The sequence below is a fragment of the Hypomesus transpacificus genome, chromosome 7 (genome assembly GCF_021917145.1).
Source record: "Hypomesus transpacificus isolate Combined female chromosome 7, fHypTra1, whole genome shotgun sequence".
Taxonomy (NCBI): Eukaryota; Metazoa; Chordata; class Actinopteri; order Osmeriformes; family Osmeridae; genus Hypomesus; species Hypomesus transpacificus.
Window position 1 is genome coordinate 1,476,388 of NC_061066.1, and position 26,527 is coordinate 1,502,914.

Genomic DNA, 26,527 nt, shown 5'->3' on the forward strand with positions numbered 1-26,527 from the left:
CCATGCCGTTTGAATATCGATTTCCATCAGGAGCGACTCCATTGGAAGTCGTGAAGCATTTTGACTCGATGTATGTTTGGGAAACAAGCCTGTTGCAAATTGTTCATCAATTTGAGAGACAAATCGCAAGCAAACCACGGAATCTGGGCGCTAGCCTGTTTGTTCAATGCACTTCTCCAACATTCTGCAAGGAAATTCAGTGACTGATTGCCTGTTATGTAAACAGAGTATCGTAGGTTTTCCCGCACGCCAAGTTCTCCAGAAATAAATAGCTTTTGATGTAATGGATTAGAGCTGATGGATTCAGTGATGTGTGGTAGAGGAGGACTATCTACAGGCTGTTGTTGAGGTGACATATGGTAGCCATTACATACCATTTCCACATAGACCAGCCGGTTTAGAATTGCACCTCTCCACACATGTGGACTAAGATGGGAGAAAACATGGTCAATGTGTGATATTTACATTTATGCATTTAACAGATGCTTTTATCCAAAGCGACTTCCAAGAGAGAGCTTTACAAAAGAACATAGGTCACTGATCATAACAACGAGGTAGTCCCAAACATTGCAAGCAGCCAAAACATGAAGCATACATTGTGAAAAAACTAAACAAGTGCCAAAGGGAAGACCCATAAGAGCATGCAGTTATACAAGTTACAAATTAAAACAACATGAACCACAAAAAGTGCAGGACTGTACCTGTAGAAGAACAATCAACTCGGTCATGTACACAAATGTAAGGTTTCTGGAGGACCTTTAGGACTGTATTCTCTGGCAATACAGCCCACCAATCAGGTGATGATGTTGGGGGCTGAACATTTGTCCTGACTCTGGATGGCTAATGTGTGATCTCTTTTTTTTTCGTGCATCCCTTTTCACGTTGAAGTTTATTTTATTTTTTTCATGATGGGTGAATTGTTCCTTTTTAGATGGAGAAAGCGTCTTTGTCATTTCCAGTTTTGCCTAGGGTTGTTTGCGCTCAGTATGTTTATTTTAAAATCTTGAGTACTGGATAAATACATTTGCATTTCTTCTTTCTTATACATAGGTCCTACTACCCCTGCTAGCTGGCTGCTATGTGCCCGGCTTCACTGCTAGCCAGCATCTCTGTGGTGCTATTGATTGCTCTATGAAAGCAGAGTAGCCCCCGAGTTGATGAAGCTGTGAATGAGAACTCGACCACAGCCAAGAAACCCCAGAGGAAGACGCCAACAAAATGCAAGAGTCCCACAAAGGTAGAGAAAACCTGAATGGTGCTGTGCGAGGCTCAAACTGGCAGAGGCTGGTTTCATTACAAAATAAAACAATCAAAAGGATGTAGAGCAGATGGCTCTCCTCTTTAGTGGTGGAGGGAAGGTTCTAGTTGGCTCCCTGTTCAGTACCGCTCTCCCAATTTTTTTCGCGTCGTGCCCAGCCACAACTATCACAATAACCAACTGTTCAGCTGCTGTGCTCAGAATTCCCCTGGCTGTCAGATGAGCCTGCTTTGTGCCTGGTTGCTAGGTAGCCCCAGGGCCGATGGATTCAAGAGGCTGGGAAAAGGAAATTATGGGATAGCTTGGAGACACTATTGTAAACTGGCACATTTTAGTACTGTAACTGCAGATCGGGGAGGGGGTTGGTCATGCGTTGGATGTGCATGAGAGCAAGATAACAACAGGCATTCCAGGAAAAAGGGCTGTGGAGAATGGGAGTCTGTCTCCCAGGGCTGTGGGGTCAAAGGCCCTGTGACGTGCTGACAGACACAATAGGAGTGGGTCACGAGATAAGCAGCCATTAAAGTCAAGGTTATAAATGTAAACATTATCTTTCTCGCCAGTCCCTCCTGCATCAACCCTGACATGCACTCCAGCAGCGATGCCCCCCCCCCCTCTCCTTCAGCAGGGGGCTAAAAGGCCATGCACGCTTGTCCATTGTACTGGGAAGGGAGTGAGGGGGTGGGGGGGGCGGAGAGGAACACATTTGTGTCAGAGAGAGAGATGGAAGCGTTTCCCTTTTGAGACGGGGTCGTTCTGTCTTTGTCTGCCGGCTCCCAGGCCGCCCTACCCCTCGCGCTTCCCCGGGTCTCGCGTGGCTGTGTGTAGGGCCGCGAGCGTTCAGATGACGCGCTGAACGGCGAAGAACAATAGGTGTTAGCCCATCGGCTCTGCTCCTGCTGGAAAAGTCCACACACCAGGGCTAGCTGGGGGGGCGGGGGGGTCAGGTTGGAGGGTGGCTGTGGAGTAGGGTTTCTAAATGTTGGGCCGTGAGCAGCAATGCTTCTGGCATGTCGGGTTGTTGGATAAACGTTTTTTGTGGTTGGAAGGCTCTGTGCAAACACATTACAAGGGGTAGGAGGTGCATTGGGGGGGGGGGGGAGAGGAAATGTTCGTGCCAGCGCCGGGGCGAAAACAAGATTATGGGGTTAGGCAAAATACAGGGCGGCTAGCTTCCCTGCTGCCCTCATGTACGCCATGCACTGTCACCCCGTTATTAGAGCTTGTTTGCAGGGATAGGTTTCATTACAGGCCTGAACCCCGGAGCAGGGCTGGTTCCACAGCTCCAGCAGGCTCCTTCAGCCCAGTCCCACAGTACCTTCTCTGTTCTCAGTTCCAGGCCCTGACTGTGACTGGGGGGCAGATGGTAAACCATTCATGTATCAACAGACGAGCCTGCTTATGTCTGAGGAGGAAGGTTGTATAAGGGCAACATGGTTCTGTTTGGAAGAAGGATGGGCAGTGACAGTGGGATCTGGCTGTGGGAATGATTTAACATGCAGGTCGCTCTGGGGAGTTTTCACCATTCCGTTTTCAAGTGAAGAGTATCTTCTAGAACCAGCTCTTGCGGTTGCCAAATATGGACCCATAACCCCCCGGTGTGTTTGCAGTTAGCGTGAGCTCCTCCCTGGTCAAACACAAGAGAGAACAAACAGATGACTTACTGATACAACCCTCACTCCATGCTGCTTAAGTCCTGCTTATCAGGACCAGGTCAGCAGTGTTTATGGAGAGTCAACATGCAGAGGTGAAGACCCCCCCCACTCCCCCCCCCCCCCCCCCCCCTTCCCTTAACACATGCACTCCTGACCTGGGGGGATTTAAATGATGATCTCTTGGTTCATTTTGTCACTCTACTGCATATTTGACATTTTACTGGAACATAAATCCATATGTGGCATGTGTGCGTGTGTATTTGTATGTGTCATGGTAACCAGTCTGTAATCTTTTCAAATGCTCAGCCCAACCAAGACAACACAGCTCTAGTTCTTATTTAGTTTTCTTATTTGGATTTGGTTATTCAGAGCCAAGACTCTATCCGTCAGATAATTTCACCCAAGAGCTACATACTCATTAGGAAATTAGAAGCAAAACCATGTAATTAGATAATTCTTCATATGACTGGAAGATTGCACAGACTAAACATGATCAGGAAACATCATGCATTCATAAGTATTGCATGCATGTGTAGACCAGATCATCCCCATAGTTTCAATATGTTTTTTCCCCAATTAAACATTTCTCACTTGAACCTGTCATCCTCCCTCCCCCTCTTTCTCTGTCTTTAGCATACTGATTACACTTCAAATTTAAGGCTTTGAATAAAACATGTTTAGAAGAACTCAGGAGCAGGATACCAATTGAAATGATGAACATGTTTATACCTTTATAAGTTTAAGACCTGTTATGGTGTTTGAAACGGAGCCCAGGTTTCTCACAAACAGACCGGTAGATACGTTGAAAATATTTTATTATTGACAACCTTATTCCCTCAAGGGAGGGGTCATAGAGAGGTCATGGCCACACATCTGCTGTGGTCAAGGTCAGAGGCTGGTCAGAGGCTTTGAGGCAGGGCAAACCATTTGACCCTGCAATAGGACTACCCTTCAGGCCACCAGCAGACAGGATCAGTATGTGGGTGGATGGGTCTGAACAGAGGCCCTGCTTGGAGCCCTGGAGCTCTGTGATGCTGGGCCGGAAGTAGCCATTTTAGGAGACTAGCCCCTGAACCTGTGAATGTCTCCCAAGCCACCCCCCTTAACACAAATCCACACAAACACACACACACAAACACACACACTCATAACATGCCTGGTCAACTGCATGCTCCTGCCAAACTTGCGCTTAACAGCGTGGTATAACGGGCCTGGCACATGGAGTGTTCTCGGACCCAGTGGGTCAGCACAACACGTTAGTGTGTCGCTGATAAAGGCACGGTCCAAACCGTAGTAGATCTCTCTCTTTCCAGCCTGCTCTCTCTGACCAGGTCTGAGGGATGCACAGAGGAGTGCTGAAGCGAGCTGAGCTAGCACTGTACGTTAGTGCTGGATGCTAGACCTAGACTGTAGTGCTGGGTGTGTCAGAAATGATGGACCAGCAGGAACAAACTGAGTTGTGTGGCAGTTGTGTTGCCCTTATGTCGAGCAAACATTATTGGTCATTCTGTTAGTGGGATTTTTAAGATATCTTGTCAAAAATGTATGGTAAAAAGTAATACCATCTTTTTTTATGTGTTTATAGCAATGCTTTTCATCGACCTTGAATGTTATAAATCCCATTTTGGAAAAAAAAGGCAACGGTTTCACAGCCAATACAATCTGTTGTGTATGAGAATGTCCTTCTACGCTGCTTGACTGTCTGTCCCAAAGCAGCCTTGTAAAACCAAAGGTTCATTGGAATTTTGGTCCAGCTGAATTCCGGTGAAAACCCAACACGCATTCAGAGATGGGGGGAGAGAGAGAGAGAGAGAGAGAGCCAGAGTGAGAAGGTTGCAATAGACATGGGTGATAAATCCTGCCTCCTGGGTCCTGAGGAAGCTGGCAGTGACCTGGAGTCTCAGGGATGGTTTATGGTTGTCCAGGTAGTTCACCCGTAGCTCCGTCTGTCTGGGAGCCTGCACAGCAGTGGGAGGGGCTGCGTGTTTGTGCATGGGACGGGAGTGCCAGTGGGGCTGGAGCCAGGCACTGACTCCACCTGCCATCCTTTGCCCATCCTGTGGAGCAGCTGAGGTTGTGGATGTGGACTCCCAGCTTGTCAGACAGCCTGCCCGGTTGGATCGCTGGTCGTTAGACGGTACCTTCACTGTGAAGGATGGAAGCCGGTGCTGGATTATGTATTCTGTTAGGGGGAGAAGTTAGTAGGACCAGGCAGTTCTATCACAGCTTCCAGATCCTGCTAGAGCTTTGTGCATACCTCCAGAGATCTAACCTTCCCAGAGACCCTGTGGACCCTGGCACACTGCTGGCCTGTGGTGTTCCATAACCTCCAGCTCCGGATTGACTGCTTCTGTCTTAATCTCTGGCAATCACACAGAAACACACACACACAGCAGACCCCATAGCCCTGTGTGTGAGCGGACTGTATGACGAGGCACACGGCAGTGGTCAGGCAGGATCACCTCTGGTTCCGCTGCGACCGCATCGCTACATCCCCGTAATGAAGTGGCGGGGTGATCAGTGCACACAAGTCGTTAAGGCCGCAGTACCGCTTGTCCGCCACCGACAGGCAGCACCACGCAGGAGGCGCGCCCTCTGCTTGTTTATTCATAAATCCGAGCGGTAAGTGGACAGGGCGCTGGCACACGGACAGCACCTCCCCGGCCAGGTGGAACGGAACCTTTCTGAGGTGAGAGAAGGGAGGGGAGGGGGGGGGTGGCCGTAATGGCGCAGTGATGAGTGTTGAGGAAGGGCATGCGAGGCATTTGACCCCTCACTTATTAGGCTCGGGCTTGGAGCCGCCCACCGTATCGGTGTTTGTTCTGCCTTGAACATGTCGTCTCATTCAGGACTAGATAAGGAACACTGTGTACGCACACATCATTCCTCAAAAGGTCTCTCACCACAAAGCTAATAACAGGTGTGTTTTTTTTCTCCCTTCCACTGCTCCAGGGATGTTACTTGATAATAAAGTCTCTCTGCTCAGAGCAGGTCAGACGTGTTGCTAATTCCGACTGCCACAGATGAGTTCTTAGAATGATAGATGGAAGGAGGACAACATTTTTCCACACACTGACGCACACATTTGTGCACGCACACACACACACACACACATTGGCGTACACGCGTTGGCGCGCACGCGCGCTCACAGCCGCATTCCTAGTAGACGTGACGCCCCAGATGTTGCTTCTTAAGTTCACTTTCTTCCCCCGTGATGGACGGGCTCCAGTGAGCCCCGCCACGGTTCCCCCTCCCGGAAGCTCTCTCCAGAGGCCCTCGCGCTCCCACCCCGCTCAGCCCACGCTGCCTCCACCGTAAACAGGAAGGGGAGAGGAATTCTGGGAGTCGACCACTTCTCTTCCGACCTCACTCCCCCGTTTCCTCTCCCTGTGTTCAGGCGCGCGTCTTTGTCACTTTGTCCGAGACCCCTCGACCGACGGATACAAACCACTTGCGTCCCGGGGCCAAACGGCAGTTTCCACTTCCATGTTGATGGGCACTGCTTGTCTGGGTGATGGTGACTGATGGATATTAGCTGTGTTGTATCTCCTGGGCTTCAACTTGAAGATGCAGTCAGGTTGTGGCTGAAGGTCATGGTGTTCCTTGCCGACTTACTTCATTAGTCATTGTACCTTGGAGTGGTCCTGCATGAGACGTTTGGACCGCTCCAACGTCCTCATCATTCACTGTTCTCTCAGATTGATTATGGCCAAGCATGGAGACAAACACAGGTTGATCTCTCCCTCTTTAGCCTCTGGAGTGTTTGGAGATTGGCTCCGCAGGAAAACGCAATCTTTTTCTGACGTTTGGGGGAGAAAAACTGCCATATATGGATGCGTTGAAATCTCTGCTACTTTTAAAGGGAATACGAGAAACACATGGCCATGTTCAAACAATAGTGGGTGAGAAGGACCGGCATTCATTTCCAACATAAACACGAGAAGGTCTAATTCCAGATTTGAGAGCCTGCAAAGGACTCTGTTAGGTTAACTGCGTGACTGCATGTCTAGTCATCAAACTTCCTGTTGATACAGACTACTGGGTTCTGTGGGACTCCTGGCCTCTCTTGTCGATTGTTTGTTATCTGTGTTTAGTTCTTCACCCCTGACCTCTCGCCCTGACTTGGCAAGACTGGCCCTCTGGTATGTGGACTGGTCCGCTGGGGTGAATACTGGCACACTGGGTCTAGTATTGTACAGTGGGGTTCGTGCAGAGGAGACATGGTGTTGAACCATGTCAGACATTCCTCTCCACGGGTCAGCTGGATCACTGCAGCGTGTCAGCGCCCAGAGGCACCAGGCTGCAGGGAAACTGACACTGCTCCAATGAGCTGCTCAGTATGGGTGTTTAAAGGGTGTTTTGGTGTGTGGGTGTATGTGTGTGTGTGTGTGTTGGACAGAGAGATGGGTTGAGATGGAGAGAGACTGAGAGGGAGAAATGGAGAGATGGAGAGACTGAAAAAGAGAAATGGAGACAGTGTCAGAGACCAGAGGGTTAGCAGTTACCATGAGCATCAGTCAAAGTTGGAGCAGGGGAGAAAGGAGGTTGACTTTTTTTTTTTTCCCTGGAAAGCTGATAAACTGCTTGGCAGGAAAGTCTTTGTAAATGACTACATTCCTTGTTGGCCCTGTAAGGCTATTTTTACCATTCAAGGGCCTACTCAGCAGCCAGCTTTTGTTCGCCCTGCAGCGCGAGACAGGAAAGACTGGTCTCTGGGCCCTTCCAGTGGGAGCCTGTCTGTCTTCTACACAGACCTGCCACCCATTTCACTGGGGCAAAGTAGAGCCGGCTTTCTAGGAGTGCATCGTATTTTCCCCACTGATATTTCGTACTTTTATTTCTTCACACTCTATTCACTACTTTTACAAGAAAGTAATGAAAGTTTGAAGGCAAAAAAAATTCATTTAGTATTGTATATTTCAAGAGGAGGCTGAGATCAGAGGCATGCCTCATTGAAGTTACAAAATGTCCTGGGTAAAGTGCAACATTTCTCAGTTAGCAAGTAGCTTTAACCAGACATCAACCCATGCACAAATACACACACACACACTCACACACACATATGCAGACCTACGTCACAGCGATGTTTACACAGTTTGCTGGTGAATTCCGCCGTCATCAGGCCTGCTGTGTGTTGACTGGGCAGGGAGGTGAAAGGTCCCTTCCCAGGCTGTCCTCCCTTGCCTGTGCCTCAGTGCGCCACCAGCCTGTGGCGTCAGGGCTCCCCAGGGCTTCTGGGAAATGAGTGCGATCATTTCCTAAGAGGATTAGGAGAGGAGGGTGTGGGCCCTGGATGTGTCTCGACGGAGGTTACCACGGTGACTGTGAGAATGAACCCGGCTGTCACCGGGGCATCAGCTCAATGTCTTATTCTTCATGAATGACCATGTCTCTGCCTTTTCCCCCCTCTCTTTTTCTCTCTCACTCTCTCACTCTTTTTCTCTCAAACTTTTTCTCCCTTTCTTGTCTCTCTCTCTCTCTCTCTCTCTCTCTCTCTCTCTCTCCTATCTATCTATCTAATCTATCTATCTATCTAATCTATCTATCTATCTCTCTATCTCTCTCTCTCTCTATCTATCTATCTATCTATCTATCTATCTATCTATCTATCTATCTATCTATCTATCTATCTATCTATCTATCTATCTATCTATCTCTCTCTCTCTCTCTCTCTCTCTCTCTCTCTCTCTCTCTCTCTCTCTCTCTCTCTCTCTCTCTCTCTCTCTCTCTCTCTCTCTCTCTCTCTCTCTCTCTCTCTCTCTCTCTCTCTCTCTCTCTCTCTCCTCTCTCTCTCTCTCTCTCTCTCTCTCTCTCTCTCTCTCTCTCTCTCTCTCTCTCTCTCTCTCTCTCTCAGAGTTTGGATGAGCTGGATGATGATGACGGAGTGAAGAAGGACGAGGATATCACGCAGCACAACACGGTGCAGAATGAGGCCATGACCGACCCCGGGGCTGCCCACCTATTACAGGTGAGGGTGTGGGTCCCCTGACCTATGACCACCAATGAAGGCTTCTTATCTGGGATAGGTATAGCTCAGTGGTAAAGCATGTACCCAAACATCAAGAGGTCCTAGGTTCAAGTCTCCTATGTACCATGATACTTTGGATGAAAGTTAAGTGAATACACTTGCATTTGAATCTATTATTGATATTGATCCCTATTGGTGATGTCCGTGCATGCCTGGTGCTCAGTCTGGCTCCTGTGTAGCAGGGCCGCAGCTGAGGTACCTCCAAGCTGCCGAGCTGAGGCACTGTTGGCCAGACAGCCAGACATCCTGGAGCAGGGCTGCCCTAAAGACAGGCAGCAGGCACTGAACAACATGACAAATGCAGTCATCACCTACAAAACGATCTATCTCCGTTACTGTTCAACGTGTTGACATTAGCGGCCTTCTAAGCATATGCCCCTGGCGCTTGGCTGGGATCATCACACTCCTCAGTCTGGACCATTTCTTCTTAAAACGACTGCTGTTAAATTTCACACGCATGCACAAAGGATTGTGAGCGCACACACACACACACAATGTGGATGTGCCAGGATTCTGGAGTGCATCACGTCTCTGTTGTCTGCTGTGAGGCTGGAACCATTTATTTAGCCAAAGTGAGCTTTCCTGGATGATGTGTACTCATAAACACCACATGAATAGGAAGGGTCCAACCAGCACCGTGTGAACGTGACAATCAGGTATCTGCTTCGCTGTTGCGATGATCCACCTTCTCTTCTCTGTACTACAGTCAGGCCTAGAATATTGAGTCGTCTTCACCTCCACCACTCCTAGAAAACCTGGTCAGCTGTACATTTCGACCCAGACATGGTGAAGCCCATCCTGGGTAGACTCACTGCAGGGGAGACCTTTCAACTGGAACCAGATGGGGGCCTCACCTCAAGCCACACCACGTCTCCCCCTGATCCAACTGTCGTCACACTGCTGGTGGTGCTCTCTCAGGGGTCAGACGACGGTAGCTGAGAGAGGAGGGGAGAGAAAGATGGATATGGAAAAAGAGAGAGGAGGAGAGAGAAAGATGGGAGATGGAAAAAGAGAGAGGAAGGATGGGAGAGGGGGAAAAAGAGAGAGAGAGCGAGAGGGGTATGGGAAATAGAGAGGGAAGGAGAGTGAGGCGGGGGAAATGGACAGGGTAAAAGAGAGAGAGGGGGAAAGATGGACAAGGAGAGAGGGAAGTTTTTTACCGTGTAGCTGTCAGACAGACATCGGTGGAGACGGAGCATCCCAAAAATGTGCCGTTTTACCCTGGGCCATTCATCAGAGTAGACAAGTGGTTGCTATGTTGGTCTGATGTACAACACTTCTACCCAGAGAAAACCGTGTGAGGCCTGTTAGGTTCTGCCCTGCTATCAAGATGTCTGGAAGACTCCAAATATTGGACTGAAACACCTACATTTTGGGGTGTTCATGTCAGAGAAGGTCTCTGAAGTGTGCCTGTGGACCTGTGTGCCCTCCGGCTAAAAGAGAAGTACTGGAACTGTGGCTGTTTTGATAAGCACCACTGTGTTTTCCTCCTCCCTCTTGTCTCCCTGCGAGCCGAGTGCAATTTGACTCTGCTTCTCGTTTCACTGCTCATGAAGGTACTCGAGTTTTCAGCCTGTCGCAACACCGTGTGACGAGGATGTTTGCTGATTGTGTCGGCTCGCTTGTGTGTGTGTGTGTGTGTGTGAGAACAGTGAGAGGCTTGTCTGACAATGGCTAGCTCTCCAGCATCTCTGTGTACCTGCTCATTTAGACAGCGCACTCTCTCTCTCTCTGTCTCTCTGTCTCTTTCTCTCTCTTTGTCTCTGTCTCTCTCTTTGTCTCTGTCTCTCTCTTTGTCTCTGTCTCTCTCTTTGTCTCTGTCTCTCTCTTTGTCTCTGTCTCTCTCTTTGTCTCTTTGTCTAGTCTCTGTGTCTTTGGAGTTCTCTGGGGGCCCTCATGTGGTCCTGGTTATCAGGCCTTCTCTCAGTCATACTCGCTAGGGTAAGTGGAGCTGTGCAATGAAAACAATTTCCATGATCCTGGAGCTGTATCAGAGACACAGACTGGAACCTTCTGGAACATTCCACCTCATCATCTGCTTTTAATGTGACGCTTGGTCCGCTGATCACTGTGTACAGGGGGGTGGTTCTGGGGCCTCTTGTCTCTGCTCATCCCTGTGTGTTCTTAGTGTGTGTGTGTGTGCACGCCCTTAATAATCTCTCTCTTGCTCCAATGCAAAGATAACATTTGTTACACCTGAGTAAGATCCTCTACTCTCTTTCTGTCCCCCTCTCTCTGCTCTTTATTTCCGTTTTCTCGCTCGCTCACACCCACACACACACGTACACACTTTTGTGGTGACATCCAACACCTCTTGACAACCCTCATTTGCATTTTTAATTTGCACCTTTCAGTCCAAAAGCGTCAGGCGATTGCTTACCAGCCAGGGAATTCTCCTGAATAAACCCTGCTTTCCTCTCAGCTGAGCACTGTTTGCAAAGACTTTCAAAAGTTTAGTAGTTTTACCTGTAAAAATATTTAAACAGTTTCTCACCTATGTTGACCAAAGCTTACAGGCACATAAACCAAGTCACCCAGAATAATATTTGTCCTTTACTAGTTTTCTGTCAGCCAAAGTAGGTCATGTACCGTACTCCGCTGTTCCAGCGGAATTATTTTCCCCCACCTTCTCAAATGTCAATCATAGTCTTGTATATAAAGGACACATCAAGAATGGAGTGTCTCGGGGTATCAGTAAGATAGCAATCTTTTACCGGCCTTGTAGAGCGAGATGGGTTAAAAATTTGCAGAAAAGGTTTTTTGGCAGTGTGTTAGAATCCAGAAGGCATCTATTGTTGGACTTTTATAAGGCATGCCTTTAGAGATTTACAATTTTTTAATGGGCTGTCAAATTCACAAAAGCTGTCAGATCACAAACAACCTTAAATTCCTTTTCAAGAAATGTGCATGTGATTTATGTGAGGGGAACATTGGCATGAATTATGCATTTGCGATGCATTCATCCCCCCCCCCCCCCCCCCCCCCCACACACACACACACACCAGACATGCTCCCCTCAGTCAGATATGGATTGATATGACACAGCTCTTGTTTGTGTCCAGTCAGCAGTGGGCTGAGACCACAGTCTATAGGTCAAACGAGCCCAGCACAGTGGTGAACTACCTCTCCACCAGTCTTAAAAGAACAGCTCCATAGACCAGAACGCACAGCTACTGCAACCCTGCCACAATGTCAACTCAGTTTTCAATGCATTCAAGTCTCTATTCTATTCCAAGGTTCCAGGCTTGGCACTATTGTGATAATGTTTTCCCGATTTTATAGTATTTGATTCAGTTCAGCAGTTCCTAATGAGAGTGGACCCAGTAGTCAGTGTTAGTGTTGTCTATGTTGTGCCATGTGTCCTCTGTAATCGAGGCTGCTACGATGCCTATTATGGGAGCTGTCAGCTGAGCTCAAGCATGATGAATAGTCACGCGTCCTATAATGCACCCCTGCTAAAGAGGCCGCACTCGAATGGTGTTAACCTACACAACAGACCGTCGAACATTCTTAGATGATCTCTCTGAAGCACTTCAGTGTGCTGAAGTTGGAGAGGAAGGATGAGAAGGTATGGTGGTCTCTCTCTCTCCTCTCTTTACAACTGTCAGAGCACCCTTGCATTCTTTAATGTATTGCCCAGAGTTGGTCAGATCAACACAGACGCTGTAAAATAACATGTTTTCTCTTTATATCTCTGTCTGTCTGCCTCTCTCTCTGTTCTCTCTCTATTTTCTCTCTGCCTCTCTCTCTGCCTCTCTGTCTCTCTCTCACACAAACACACACATACTAAAATATACACGTATTAAAAACTCCAGGAACCACCTTTAGCCTTGATTAAATCTCACCAGCAAGGATTTAGCTAATCAAATCTCCACAGCACCTTTATTTCACCAAATAAAACGGGGTTTTGCAGTCAATTCCTAAGAAAGGACTCACCCCCTGATGTATTTGGTCTACGGTGTAGATGAGCTTTAACTACACCTGAAACAAGGACATGACTGTATCTGAGGAGCTAGGCTGAGCATACAGCTGGTGCTGGTATAGGTGAGGGCTTCTTGGTGATGTACCCGCTATCTTTCCAAATATATTATGGTACATATTTGCATTTAGACAGCCAATCTTGTGTGTCCTATACTGTGCTCTATCTTTCTTTATTAAACAGGTTTTGCAGTTTAAATATAGATGGCTTTCTTTTAAGTGTGGAGCTAACAGTGCTGTGGGATCAGATAATGAAGGCCTTAAAGCCTATGAACGTCTTATTACTTTGGTTTTAGGGCTTTTTCTCTAAACTTCCCTTCCTCTATTTCTCGCTCTCTCTCTCTCATCTCCCTCTCTCCCCTCAAATATACTGTCTCCAGTCCTGTCACTTTGCTGCCATTAGCATCCGGCCCTAACACCCAGCACTAAGTCGTCATCCTCATGGACAGTCATGTGAGACATTGTCATCACAGTAAGCCCTAATCCTTTATGAAGTCAGCAAAGCTCTCCTGAAGCGCCACCAACACCACAAAGTTGTCCTCCCCCGTCACTTTGGAGCCAGCCTCACTCTTTTTCATAGTTTATGGAACACATAACCGCTAGCTCAGAGGGTTTTGTATGTTGTGACTCACACCTATGTCTGATAGGGGAGGGGAGTGGTAGTATCCGTGGACTTTGGAACCATATTCAAAGTGGTTATCCCACAGTACAGCCACACAGGGATGAAAGACACCCTGGGCCTGCCCTGTCGTCCATCCCACATGGCCTGTCATCTAGCATCCCTCTATCCTGCATCCCTTGTCCTCTAGCCTACATCCCTTGTCCTCTATCCTACATCCCTTGTCCTCTATCCTACATCCCTTGTCCTCTATCCTACATCCCTTGTCCTCTATCCTACATCCCTTGTCCTCTCTCCTACCTCCGTCTACCAGACATGCCCTGTCCTCTATCTCCCACACACCCCAGTAAAGCTGCTGGTCCCAGAGGCCAGATGAGGATGGAACCCTTTCACACAGAGGGCTCAGGACACACCGGGGTAATGGATGGGATGTCAGGAAGCCAGGCGAGGCTGGTGCATGCTGGGAAGCAGACATGGGGAATGGCCTCCCCTATAGCCCGGCTCAGAGTGAAGGAAGGAAGGAGAGCAGGGGAGCTCCATCAAACTAGAAATGTTCCAGTGTCAGCCCTGAGCGCAGAGTATAGACACACACACACTAGAGCATAGCACCTCTGAGGAACTGACCTGCTTTTCAGATGGTGGTTTCTTCTCAGAGGAAATCTTTGGGGGCATTACCACCTAGGTATACACCTAAGCAACCATTAGATTATTCAATAATGGAGGGGGTTATGATTAACGTCCTCACCTGGGGTTGCAGAAGGAGATTGCGGTGCATCACTCTGGGCTATAAGGGTCTAGCTAAGCTATTAAACTCAGACAGAATACCTATATATCAGCGCTACAGCAGAGACTCAAGCTCAATGTTAATATACAACCTGCAGGCTGGTCCGGAATAGCTATTCCAGGTGTATTTCTGCTAAATCATGTTGCTGGGATGGAATTCAGTTTTTATGGTCCACATGCATGTTTGTTTATATTCTTATTTGATAGAAGTTTTCCACTAACCCTAATCCTATTCTTAGTATCTGATCTGTTAAACATCTTTGTATTGAATTACAAACTGAAAACTTCAGAACATGCCTTCTGTTTGTAAGGTTGTTGTGTTGATGTTGGAGAACATTCTCTCTGGACTGACACAACTCTTCTGCCTTGTTGTTCCAGGATACTCCAAGGTCTGGAAGCGGTCGTCATAAGAGGTAGGAGACTCATCCCTCACAATCACCTTCCACAAAGTGTTGTGTTACGTGCCAAGGGATGAATTACATCAATTTGGGTCATTAATGACTAGTACATCCGCACAAACACATCTGTTCATTTTAGTTTCTTGAAACTGGAATATGTGCACTTATGTCTGCGTGTGTGCATGTGTACCTCGCACTACCAGTCAAGCAGACTGCTCAGAAATGTCATTTCTGACCAATAATGGTCAGAAATGACAAGGCAGCTTAAGTAAGCACGCTCCTCTCTTGGTGTCAGCTGGACGCCAGCAGACGTTTTCCTTAGACTGTCATTCTAGATGTTGGCGGGCGCCCTGGCGAAAATGAAGTGATTTGCTCCAAAAGGTCTGTGGCAGTTCATTTGAAAGGCTGGATCAAAACCAGCCACATATACTGCAGCATCTGACTTTAAGTTCAATCAAAGTCGATATGGTCATAAATATCTCTGATTGCAGCCCATTTTCTCTTCTCACAACTTGTCTGATTGACACGTATTACACAGCACCCCCGAAGCCATTTCGGTCTCTTGTAGATGTGAATTATTTGTGCTCCGATGAAACCGCACTCCCTTCACTGCAACACTTTCAAAGAACAATTTGGAGTTTTGTGCCCCTCTCCTACCCGTCGTCATTAGCATGAGACAATGACCACCAAGCGCTTGTCGAGTCGAGGCGGAATATAGGCCAGGACCACCAGCTGACGCTATCAATCTGGCCAAGCAATTACGCCGGCCTGCGATTGGCTGGCGTGGCCACAGTTGGACAGTCTGGCGAACTGGAGCGGAGAGGATGCCAGGTGGGCACCACAAGGCTGCTGATGAGGGGGGGGGGGGGGGGCTAGCTGGTATAGCGGGTGTGGGCTAGCAGGCATGGGGATGTGCAGGGGCTACCTCTTGTCCCGTCTGAGCTGAAACATCAGGAGAGTGTTGTGGTTTGTCCTCCTTCCTCTCTCGCTTGCCTTGTTTGGTTGGAGTTGTGGTTGCAGGGATTAGATCATTAACATGATCTAGACTGAGTTGGTGGGACATGATTTAGAGCCTAACCAGGCCTGGCGCCTGTGTGCTTCTGCCCAGGATGGTACAGAGTGTACAGTCTGGTGCTGGCTCTGCCTTGTCTGCCCAGGATGGTACAGAGTGTACAGTCTGGTGCTGGCTCTGCCTTGTCTGCCCAGGATGGTACAGAGTGTACAGTCTGGTGCTGGCTCTGCCTTGTCTGCCCACCTGCTGGGGCTCAGCTGATCACGGGCTTCTCATTCGCTCGCTCTCTCTCAGTCTCTCTCGCTCTCTGTCTTTCTGTTCCTGTTTCTCTGTGTCTCTCTCTCTCCCTCCCTTTCTCTGTCTCTCTTTCTCTCTGTCTCTCTGTGTCTGTCTCCCTCTTTTTGCGCTCTGTGTTTCTTATTTTTCTTCCTCTCATTCTCACAGCGGGTTGCTAATTGGCCAGAGTGGGCTGTTTAGCACGGGTGACATGGACACTTAGAGCGGGCTCCCAACAGATGCTGAAAGCCTACAAGAGACTTAAGGTTGGGTGGGTGGGTGTGCGTATGTAAACAGAACATGTGAAGCTGCAGCCTTCCGCTCTGGAGGGGGTTGGGGGGGTTGACAAAGGTCAGCACCAGAGTTGGGGGTCCATGTGCCCCAGCACAGATGTACTGCTGAGTGTGGTGGGTGTGTGTGTGCGTGTGTGTACGTGTGTGTCTATGAGGGAGGTGTGGTCTCCAAGTAGCCTTCACAAGAGAGAGGAAGGAAATGCACTCTTATCTGGGTGTGGGCGAGCACCCTGGGAAGCGTTTCAACCTCTTCCTCTCCATCAGAACCAGCGGGCAGCACTGCACTGTTTAGCACTGAAAAGGAATGAAAGTAGTCTTAATAGGCTTTAGCAAATGTCAAGGAGCCAAAGACTCAGGCTGTCTGTGAGTGTCTGTGTGTGTGTTCCAGTCCGTGCTCATGGGCCTGCTTGAGCGTGCGTGCGTGATGAGTGACAAGTCAGGACTTGTGAAGCGGAGCTGAATGGGGTGATCCACGGGTGGAGGGCTGGAGTGGTTGTCGCCATCCAGGTGGCCATTGTGGGCTTTCACTCGGACTTGTGCTGAAGCAGGCACCCATTTGAGACGTTTTTTCAAAGTCGTCTTCGCTTTCATGAGGGGAAATAGGCGCTTCAGAATGTTCTTTTCAGACACGGGCATAATAGAATGTCATACTTTTCAAAAACTAGAATGAGAAAAACGAACTTCTGTCTCTCTCGCACTCTCTCTCGCACTCTCTCTCGCACTCTTTTTACTGTTGCTTTTTAAGGACTTTTCTGCAGCCCAGAGCCTGCAGCCGAGACAAATACATTCCCAAAGTGAGAGAAAAGGCCCAGCACAATCCTCTTCGGTTCTGAAAAAATTAGTGAGCTGTAAATACTGAAATAAATCAGCTTGGAACATGGGTTGCTCCGGTCCCTGGGTGCCCCTGAGTTGTCTTTAGGACAGAGTGGGACGGGTAGCTGATCAGCGCTGCACACCTCGCCCATTTCTCCTCACCAGCTGACAAACAGGACCACATTGTTTGCTCGTGACATAAAAAGAATGGATGCCAATTCCCGCTCTCTCCAGTCCCTCTGTGTTTGAGATGGACACATATTTTTTAAGCCTTTCATTCCCCCCCCCCCCCCCCCCCCCCCCCCCCCCCCCCCCCCCCATCTCTGCTCAAGTGGCGAGAATAATCTTTTGACAGCTTTTGTGTGCTAATGGAGCTTTGAGGCAGGGGGTGCTGACGAGAACACTGCACAGTGATGAAAAGTTTTTTTTAAATGGATAAAACACTGTTATTTTTGGGCCTAAACAGTCAGTCTATTAGAAGTCCATTGTGTAGACAGGGCTTCAGTCCTAATGGTCAGAAACAGATTTGAGCTTAATGCATTATTTATCGCTATTGACAATCAGTAAGCGTCTTCCTAACTACTTGTGTGTGTGTGTGTGTGTGTATGCCTGCTTGTGTGTGTTTGAATGTGTGCCTGCCTGTGTGTGTGTGTGTGTGCCTGCCTGTGTGTGTGTGCCTGCCTGTGTGTGTGTACCTGCCTGTGTGTGTGTGTGTGTTCAGCTCCTCAGGGCCTGGCTCCGAGGAGGAGTCTGGGGGAAACAGCCGACAGCGCCCCAGCCGCCCCGGGCGAGAGGCTGCAGCCCCCGGAGGCCTGGAGAGAAGGCTGGAGGACCTGGAGAAGGTAGCTGCTGCCTGCTCTGCTGGAGCCTAGCCACCTCACTGTTACTGCTGCTTGCACATAGAAGGGTCCAAACAGACAGCAGCTCTAGCGTGGAGCCCTGTGGGGCGTGCACGTGTTGGTCTGTATGGGTCAGGGTAAGGATCAGATCTGGTCCTTTTTTAGCAGTGTAGTTGACATCTACTGGTGTACTGGCATCTACTAGTGCAGATACACCACTGGTGTCACCTGTCTCCTAAGCTGTCTCCTAGCCCCACACTAGCCTAGCTGTCCAGTTCCTCCAACACTGTAATATCTCCTCATATCTCTTCAACGAGCCAGGATGACCTTAACCATGGAGACATTTTACTTTCCAGCACGGCGTTTATGAACACCCCGGTTCGCTCAGCTCTGCTCCCATCACTTTTCATTGTTAAATGTCAGGGCCGGTCCGGGAGGAAGTGGGAGAGAGGACAGCTGTAACCTGGCCCCCCTACTGGGAGCCAGGTCTCTCTCTCAGCGTGATGGACTGCTATACTGGTCCATCTGTTTATGTTTCCATCTCCAACGTGTTGTGTTACAGGCCTCGTTTACCTGGCTGTTTGTCGTGTTTGACTGATGTTACGGTTTTTATCCAGTTGCAGAGGCATGTGCTGCATGCTTATGTTTCCGTGGTATCCCATTACGGCGGCTTCCATCTTAATAATGCGATTGATGCTTTGAAGCTTGGGTTACTTACGCTTCTCAACATTGGATCAGATAAATACTGCTTTGGACAATCAACCACATCAAGGCTTATTTTTTCTTGTCGTTACAGTCGATGTGTTTCCTTGGAAACCAGTTCTGGCTTATCAACTGTAGAGGGGTGGTTTAGCCAGAAAGGCAGATTAAATAAATAATTCTGTGTACATTACTGCCGCTCCCACCGTTATGCATCCTTTCATTCTGTTTCTCTCCTTCCTCAAGCAGTACTATCACCTGCCCTTTGAGTCTCCTAGTTGACCTTAACGAGTGTTTCTTGTCCTATAAAGTCCTCGGCCTCAACAAAGCCTGTCCTTCTTTCAACACAGGTGTTTGTGTGTGTGTGTGTGTGTGTTCAGGAGCTGGCCATGGAGAGGCAGGAGAATGACAAGCTAGTGAAGGCCCACCAGGACAAAGACGACCTCATCGACAAGCTAAGGGAAGAGATCGACCTGCTCAACAGAGTAAGTCTCACTGCATATTCACCCTTTCTGTCCGCTCGACTCAGACGGTGTGGTGTGTCGGCGCTTTTTCCGTCTCCCCCAGTGAGTCTGTGTTTGAAAACCCAAACTGGCCGTCGGCCGTGCCTGCTCACCTGTCTCTCCCACAGAGGACGCTGCTACTCAGCTGTGGCTGACAGAGCTGGTGTCATGTTGACACAGCGCTGTGCTCCAGCAGAGCACGGAGAGGCCGAGGGGCCCGGGGCAGCGAGTGGCCTCGCAGCTGTGTGTGTAGAACCCACCTCTCCTGTCTGCAGCCAATCAGCTTGATATTGTGAAGCGGCTCTCTCAGATCAGCCGAAGATTACAATTAGCCACTGTCGATGAGAGTAAAACTCTCAACACGCACACACGCCATCACATTCTCCCTCTACCCAAGCTACTTATTTGGCCCTGATAGGTGTTTGATGGACATGAGTTAAACTCATTGTCAGCCATCACCGTGGTACCTCCATCTGGGTTGCTATGCTGGGCTGATCCAGGAAGCCAACAGCCAGTGTGAGGCTCCCCTGCAGCCTGTGGCAGGGTGTGGGCACACTGGTGGGGTTCGCCGTGCGGAGCCCGACTCCGAACAGGCTGGTCTCTTCAACCCTGGGACTTTCCCTGACAGATCTCCTCGTCTTATGTGTTCTCAAAAAGGAATCTAGCCTGGGGTGTCAGTAAAAACAATCCCCATGATGAGCAGTGATCCATAAACCGTGGTGAAGGTGATTCTGTTTGCTGAGGAAGGTTGGATGTGAATGCATTTGGACAATACTTGAAAAGACTCTCATTGTATCAGAGGCAAAGGAAGTCTACTCGTAGAATGGAACAGCTGTCACCTTGGCAACCATATGTATTACCCTGGCACATAGTTTTCCCAGTGGTACCAAGAAATCTGGCCCGAGAACAGTCAGATACTGATCTGACCTGTAATAGATCTCCTAGTGGAGCTCTAAGCCTAGTCAGACGTTATTGTTGGTTGAAAATGTTTTTGGGGTTTGACGGCTCAAAAACATAATTCGCTCCTGGCATAAAAAAATGACCAGACTCGGCCAGCCAGGGTTTTCCTTTTTTTGCTATTTGTCTGCCTTCTGAGGTCAAAGCCGTGTTTCCCCCAGACTGCAAGCAGGGTTCAAAGGTCAGGGATGCTCATGTAGCAGGCGCCTCACCCTCTTCCCTGAACCCTGAGCTCATTCAGAAGCCCTCGCCGCTGGGAGACGCTCCACCAACACTCCGTCTCACGACCTCCCGCTCCACTTTTCTGGGTCACGGTTCTGGCAGACGGAAAACACGGTTCTGTTTTTTTGGGGGGGCATTTGAAAAAGGAGAAGCAGCGGGGTGGTGGGGGGGGGGGGGTGCTGACAGCCTTTCATGTCTCAGATATACTGCAAGAAGAGATGGCCGCCGTCCTCCTACAAAGCATTCCAACACAAACAAGTTGTGAGCCTACGAACACACAGGGCCGAGTGTTGTGTTTCACAGGAGCTACCGCGTGTTCTCCCTGGGCCTGACTGGTTTCATGACCTTGATATTTCTTCATTACAATACTACCCACAAGCTATATGGCTGTATAGGGACGTAGGGGGGGACGGGGGGTGCTTCCAGACGTGGGGGCCATCACATACAGAAAGTGTGTCATTTAAAGTCTGGTCCTGGGAACGCCAGCCGTGGTTGATAACCATCGGACAGCCTGATGGGATAAAGGGAGATAAGTATAGATCCAGTCTGGCATCTTCTGTCGGGGTTCCAGATAGAAGGTTGTCTCCCAAAGAGATGTTCCTCTAGCGGAGGGGGGGGGGGTGTGGGTTCTTCCACTGGCTCACTGAACACCCCCCTGCTGGGAATCTGCCTCTGGATGTCCCTGAAGAGTCCAGGCTGTCTGCTGCTGAGCTCCGGTGCATGATGGAGGCCGCTCCATCTAGATCTTATCTCTAATCTTATTTTGGTTCTCATTTCGGGGAAACTCCTCTGTGGTTCGTAACAGTTGACTACGTCCCTGTCATTAGAGAGCGGTATCCTCCTCTGAGATGGGCCTGGTGTCTGTCCTCCTTTGAGGTGGGCCTGGTGTCTGTCCTCCTCTGAGATGGGCCTGGTGTCTGTCCTCCTCTGAGATGGGCCTGGTGTCTGTCCCTCTCTAAGATGGGCCTGGTGTCTGTCCTCCTCTGAGATGGGCCTGGTGTCTGTCCCTCTCTAAGATGGGCCTGGTGTCTGTCCTCCTCTGAGATGGGCCTGGTGTCTGTCCCTCTCTAAGATGGGCCTGGTGTCTGTCCTCCTCTGAGATGGGCCTGGTGTCTGTCCCTCTCTAAGATGGGCCTGGTGTCTGTCCTCCTCTGAGATGGGCCTGGTGTCTGTCCCTCTCTAAGATGGGCCTGGTGTCTGTCCTCCTCTGAGATGGGCCTGGTGTCTGTCCCTCTCTAAGATGGGCCTGGTGTCTGTCCTCCTCTGAGATGGGCCTGGTGTCTGTCCCTCTCTAAGATGGGCCTGGTGTCTGTCCTCCTCTGAGATGGGCCTGGTGTCTGTCCCTCTCTAAGATGGGCCTGGTGTCTGTCCTCCTCTGAGATGGGCCTGGTGTCTGTCCCTCTCTAAGATGGGCCTGGTGTCTGTCTCTCTCTAAGATGGGCCTGGTGTCTGTCCTCCTCTGAGGTGGGCCTGGTGTCTGTCCCTCTCTAAGATGGGCCTGGTGTCTGTCCCTCTCTAAGATGGGCCTGGTGTCTGTCCCTCTCTAAGATGGGCCTGGTGTCTGTCTCTGTCCACGGCACTCCAGTGTCAAGCTGCTCTGTGGCTGCTCTGAGTCCGGGTTACCCTCCCGTCCTCCTCTCCTGTACCTTCACGCGTTTTAAAGTTTGCAGAGAAGTGTGACTGCGCTCACTCCTCTCCCCCCAACCCCACCTCCTCCCCCCCCCAATCAAACGGTCGCCGCCGGTGATGGAGGAAGCTGAAAATGAAAAGTGTCACTTTGGAATGGCGAGGGTGAGGACTTTGAGGAGCCGTTGGCAGCTCCTCGTCTGCGGCTAATTGAAGCTGTTGATGTTTAATTTGTTATTATCGAAGGCGAGGTGGCTGAAGGGTAGACCTAGGAGTTCCGACTCCCTGGCTCCTCCGCCTCAGCCTCCCCCCCCCCCCCCCCTCCTCCTGGCAGGCTGGCTGAATGTGGCGACCAGATGGCACGTCTTTGCAGAGGGACAGTGTGTGCTCTTGTCCAGGTGTCTGACCGCTCGGTGTCTCTTGCAGGACCTCGACGACATCGAGGACGAGAACGAGCAGCTCAAGCAGGAGAACAAGACTCTGCTGAAGGTGGTGGGTCAGCTGACCAGGTAGAACCTCCAGCAGGTAGAACCAACAACAGGTAGAACCTCCAGCAGGTAGAACCTCCAACAGGTAGAACCAACAACATGGACATGTCCTTTCCCCAAAATGAACAACAAACCCTTTACAGTGTCCTCGGACCGCCATGTCTCACTTTCCTGTCATTCCTGAAAAAAAAAAAAAATAAAAATAAAATAAAATATATATATATATATATATATATGAGAGAGAAACCGATTTTAGAACCTCCCAGCCTTAAATTCTACTTGAGTGTTCCCCCTGAGGATGGGATTCTGACTTCAGTGGATTCTAAAGGAAGTGAGTGTTCCTGTTCCTGGTCTGTTTGTGTCTCTGCGGAGGTCCTGATGTGTCTATGGTGGCATATTTAATGTAAATGTGTTGTAAATACTCCATTTGGATTTTGTTTGTTTGATAAAACCTTTAATAAGGAAAACATTGAATGTACCCAGTTTATCACAGAGCACACATGGTTCTGCTCTAGGTGGTTTAAGTGAGCTGACAATGCCCTCTCCACATTCATAAACTCACGGTCTGTTCACCGGGGGGGGGGGGGGGGGGGGGGGGTCTTCTGACACAGGACACATTCCCAGATCCAGGTCATCCTTATGTATAATGACATATTTGCATTACATAGCAAATATACTCTGTGGATCATCTCTACATCCATGTCTATTAGACCGTCAATAAATCCTGTGCGATTCAGACCACATTTCAGACAAAACCACTACTGTCAGCCAAAGTGGGCTCTGTGCCTCGCCGCGCCCTTTTAGGGACACATCCAGGAGCGCCACAAGCTTGAAGGAACAAGAGCATTCGACCTGCTCGTGCCCATGGTTACCTTGCCATTCATATGTGGTACATTTGAACCCGGGTTGTATAGACACAACCCGGGCTCATTAAAGATATACAGTATATACCCATGCTTTAGCTATTTCAAGTGTCGACAGTTTAGTATTACGCTGTAGTATGTTGGTGGTGAGGTTTTGTTTCGGGGTTTAACCCTGTAGGAATCAATGTGGAATCTTTGTGTATGCATATTTTGGCGTCTTTAATTCAAGCGTTTACAACTTTCCTTTTTTTTTTTTTTCTTGCAAATGTTCTTGGCTGTGTTAGCTGCTCGTGGTATACAGTGAGCGAGATATTTACAGTAAGCTACAGCTCTCCTTTTGTCCTATGATAACCAAATCAAATGAAGGAACATGCTGTTTGAAATGGCTCTCAACTGTTTACTCTGAGCAATGATGAGGCTGAGACAGCATATTCCTCTTACCTAATCTGTACTCAGACCATGCATTCCTGTGGGGGCAGGGAGGGGGTGCAGAGGGGCTGGGGAGGGGGTCAGTTAATTGTGATGAAGTGCAGCTTTCTATATCTCTCCCTCTTGTCTTGTACTTGTCAAGCCCACTGGGTGGCAAAGAATATATTTAAACTGTACAGAGGGGATTCTGAACATAAGCACTTTCTCACACACACACACACACACAGTCCATCTCTCCCACACACGCACACAATCCATCTCGCACACACAAACCGACACGCGTCCTACTCCTCTGTCGTTCTCCACTACATCATGCATGTACAGAAGATGAAGTCATTTAATAAATGTTGATTATCTCTCTCCTCAGTCGACTCGTTCTTGTTCTTGAAGTCTAAGTTGATGTGACAGTGCCGTGTGTCTGGCCAGGTAATGTACTCTGACAGGACTGGGGTGGCAGGGAAGGCTTACTCCTCCATCGCTCTAAACCACGTTCTCAGTCATCATACCGGTCACTTGTAAGCCTAGCTGGTAGACCACCCTCTCCCTATATAACTCTATATCTCTCTTTCCCTGGCTAACCTCTCTCTCTTTCCTCTCAGCCCCCCCTCCCCCTCTCTAGCTCGAGTCATTAGTCCTCTCACCTTGAGAGAGGAAGGAGAGAGGAGGGCTCCACAGGAAGCACATCACCACTGATGTCAAGGTAATTGCCTGGTCTCCTCAGGTCTCCTGGCCAGCCCCCGTAATACCTATTAGCATTTTCATGGAAATAAAGGTTTTGCTTCAGTATGCTTGTGTAAAGGACTGAAACTATTCCATCTGTTGGGAGGACTGTTCTCAGGGAGGCTCCTTGGACTCTCCATGGTTCCCAGGTCCTTCAGTCACCTCACCCATCCCACGTTTCAGCTTCCGGCTCCCACCCAGAACAGCTGCCTAAACCGCTCAACCTGGTTGATGGTCCAGTGTCATCATTCATTCTCCCCAATCCACCGTGGTGATGTAGAGATCCAAATGCAAGATGCATGCCAGGATCTCACCGGTACTGAACGCCACAAAGCTCAGATTTGTAATCCAAGTCTGAAGTCACAGATGAGGAACTATCAAAGGTTATTACCCCAATCCCTCATTAAGTTGGTTCAGTAGCTGTGCCACAGAACAGAAGGGACACTTTGTATTCATTGTTTTTAAGCAGACTTTAAAGATGTACTTGGAGATGATGCAGCTGGTATGGTCTGTCTTGTAGAATGGCCCTCACTGTGTACACACCCAGATGCATTTGATCCTGTGGAGCTGATAGCGGTCTGGGGAGGGTGGCTGTGTCTCCTTATCTTGTTCTTGAAGGAGCCCATATTTCATTATCAGTGGTTTCATGGCTGCTGGTCCTCCGAGTCTATCTCTCCTCCATCTCCCATCCAATGTGCACGGAGCCACTCGCCCATCTAGAGACGGGTCACAGAGACGGAGAGAGGAAGGGATTGAGGGAGGACAATAGACGGAGAGAGGGAGAAAGGGAGAGAGGGGGAGGGGAAGGGGGGGGATGAAAAAGAAGGAAATTCAATTTGGTTGTTTTTTTGTCAGGTCCATTTTGACCAGAAATACAGTTTTGGTGTATTACAGTATATCTTTTGAAAATCTCCCCACCCGTTCATTTGTCTCCCTTTTACCCACTTCCATGTTCTAGAACTCTGATCCTCGCACAGACATTGCACCAAGCACATCGTCTTTGGTCTTTTCCAACCGCACATGGATGACCTTGGTGTTTCTGAGAGCCGTTCTGTGGTTGACCGCCAGCCAGGCGTTCCCCTGGTCACTCTCTTCCACGGTTGTCTGGAAGCAGCCAGCTCTGAGTCGGAGCCTGTTAGATGAGAGCTTGGCGACGATATCACCCCGACACTGACTCTTCTCCCCAGCTTCCATCGACACGACGCGTCGCGGCCACGTCGCAATGTTGAAACGCCCTTTTCAAGTCAATAGAGGAGCGTGGTTTGCCATGTCGGTCGTCTCTGCAGAGTGAAGACTGTGTGAATAACTCATGGAATGGATTCTCATAATTTCGATCTCCTTACACTGTTACCATAGCAATGGTGGTGATATGTATTAGTGTAAACACCCAGGCCTGATTATGATGGCATACTACACTCTGATAGCATGTTTTGTTTTTCCTTTTGTCTGCTTAATTAAATGTTTTGTATCAGATGAACATGTATGATTGTTATACTATCTAATAATAATATACCCATGTAAATAGATATGAATCAGCATTTCATTTTGCGCCTGTCCTTCTGGAGACACTGCAGGCTACTGACTGGGTACTGTACTAGCAAGGGTTAGAGGCAGCGCCCGCAGCAAAGCAGCTTTTTACAGTGCTAAGCCCAGCGCTGGACGACCAGAGGGTGACTTCCCTCCCTCCTCCTCCTCTTCCTCTGTTGAGAATAAAAGTAATCTCTTCCAGAGATCCTCTGGGCCGGTAGCCATGGCAACGAGGTATGATGCGGATCCCGATCAATCATTCCCCAACTGTGTCTGAGGACACCCGCACACACACACACACACACTCTCTGTTAACTACAGATATTCTCCACAGCCTGGTTATGGAAGAATAATGGAGCGCTAATGACCAGTAACACCAAAAACATGGCAATTCTACATTTTCTTTGGGAACATCCAGGGGGATTTGGATGAGGCAGGAGATTGGGAATTGAGAACGTTGAGTGTGTTTTTACCTAGAAGACACTGGCTATTGGCACTCCTGCTCCTCTGATGTAGAGTGTACTGGTTGTGTCTGCCTGAA

At 49.1% G+C, this 26,527-nt stretch overlaps 1 protein-coding gene across 2 annotated transcripts in view; it reads left to right on the forward strand.

Annotated features, from left to right (window-relative positions):
- Positions 1-25,932, forward strand: part of pawr (PRKC, apoptosis, WT1, regulator) — a 46,484-nt gene extending 20,552 nt beyond the window's left edge. The window contains exons 3-7 of one of the 2 annotated variants that reach the window (XM_047023209.1): positions 8,768-8,881; positions 14,700-14,734; positions 17,835-17,955; positions 19,032-19,136; positions 22,386-25,932. In XM_047023209.1, coding sequence (XP_046879165.1) covers positions 8,768-8,881; positions 14,700-14,734; positions 17,835-17,955; positions 19,032-19,136; positions 22,386-22,472 — 462 coding nt within the window. In that variant the 3' untranslated portion in view covers positions 22,473-25,932. The remainder of the gene's footprint in view (positions 1-8,767; positions 8,882-14,699; positions 14,735-17,834; positions 17,956-19,031; positions 19,137-22,385) is intronic. The other variant, XM_047023208.1, reaches the window with a different exon arrangement.
- Positions 25,933-26,527: the final 595 nt, after the last annotated feature.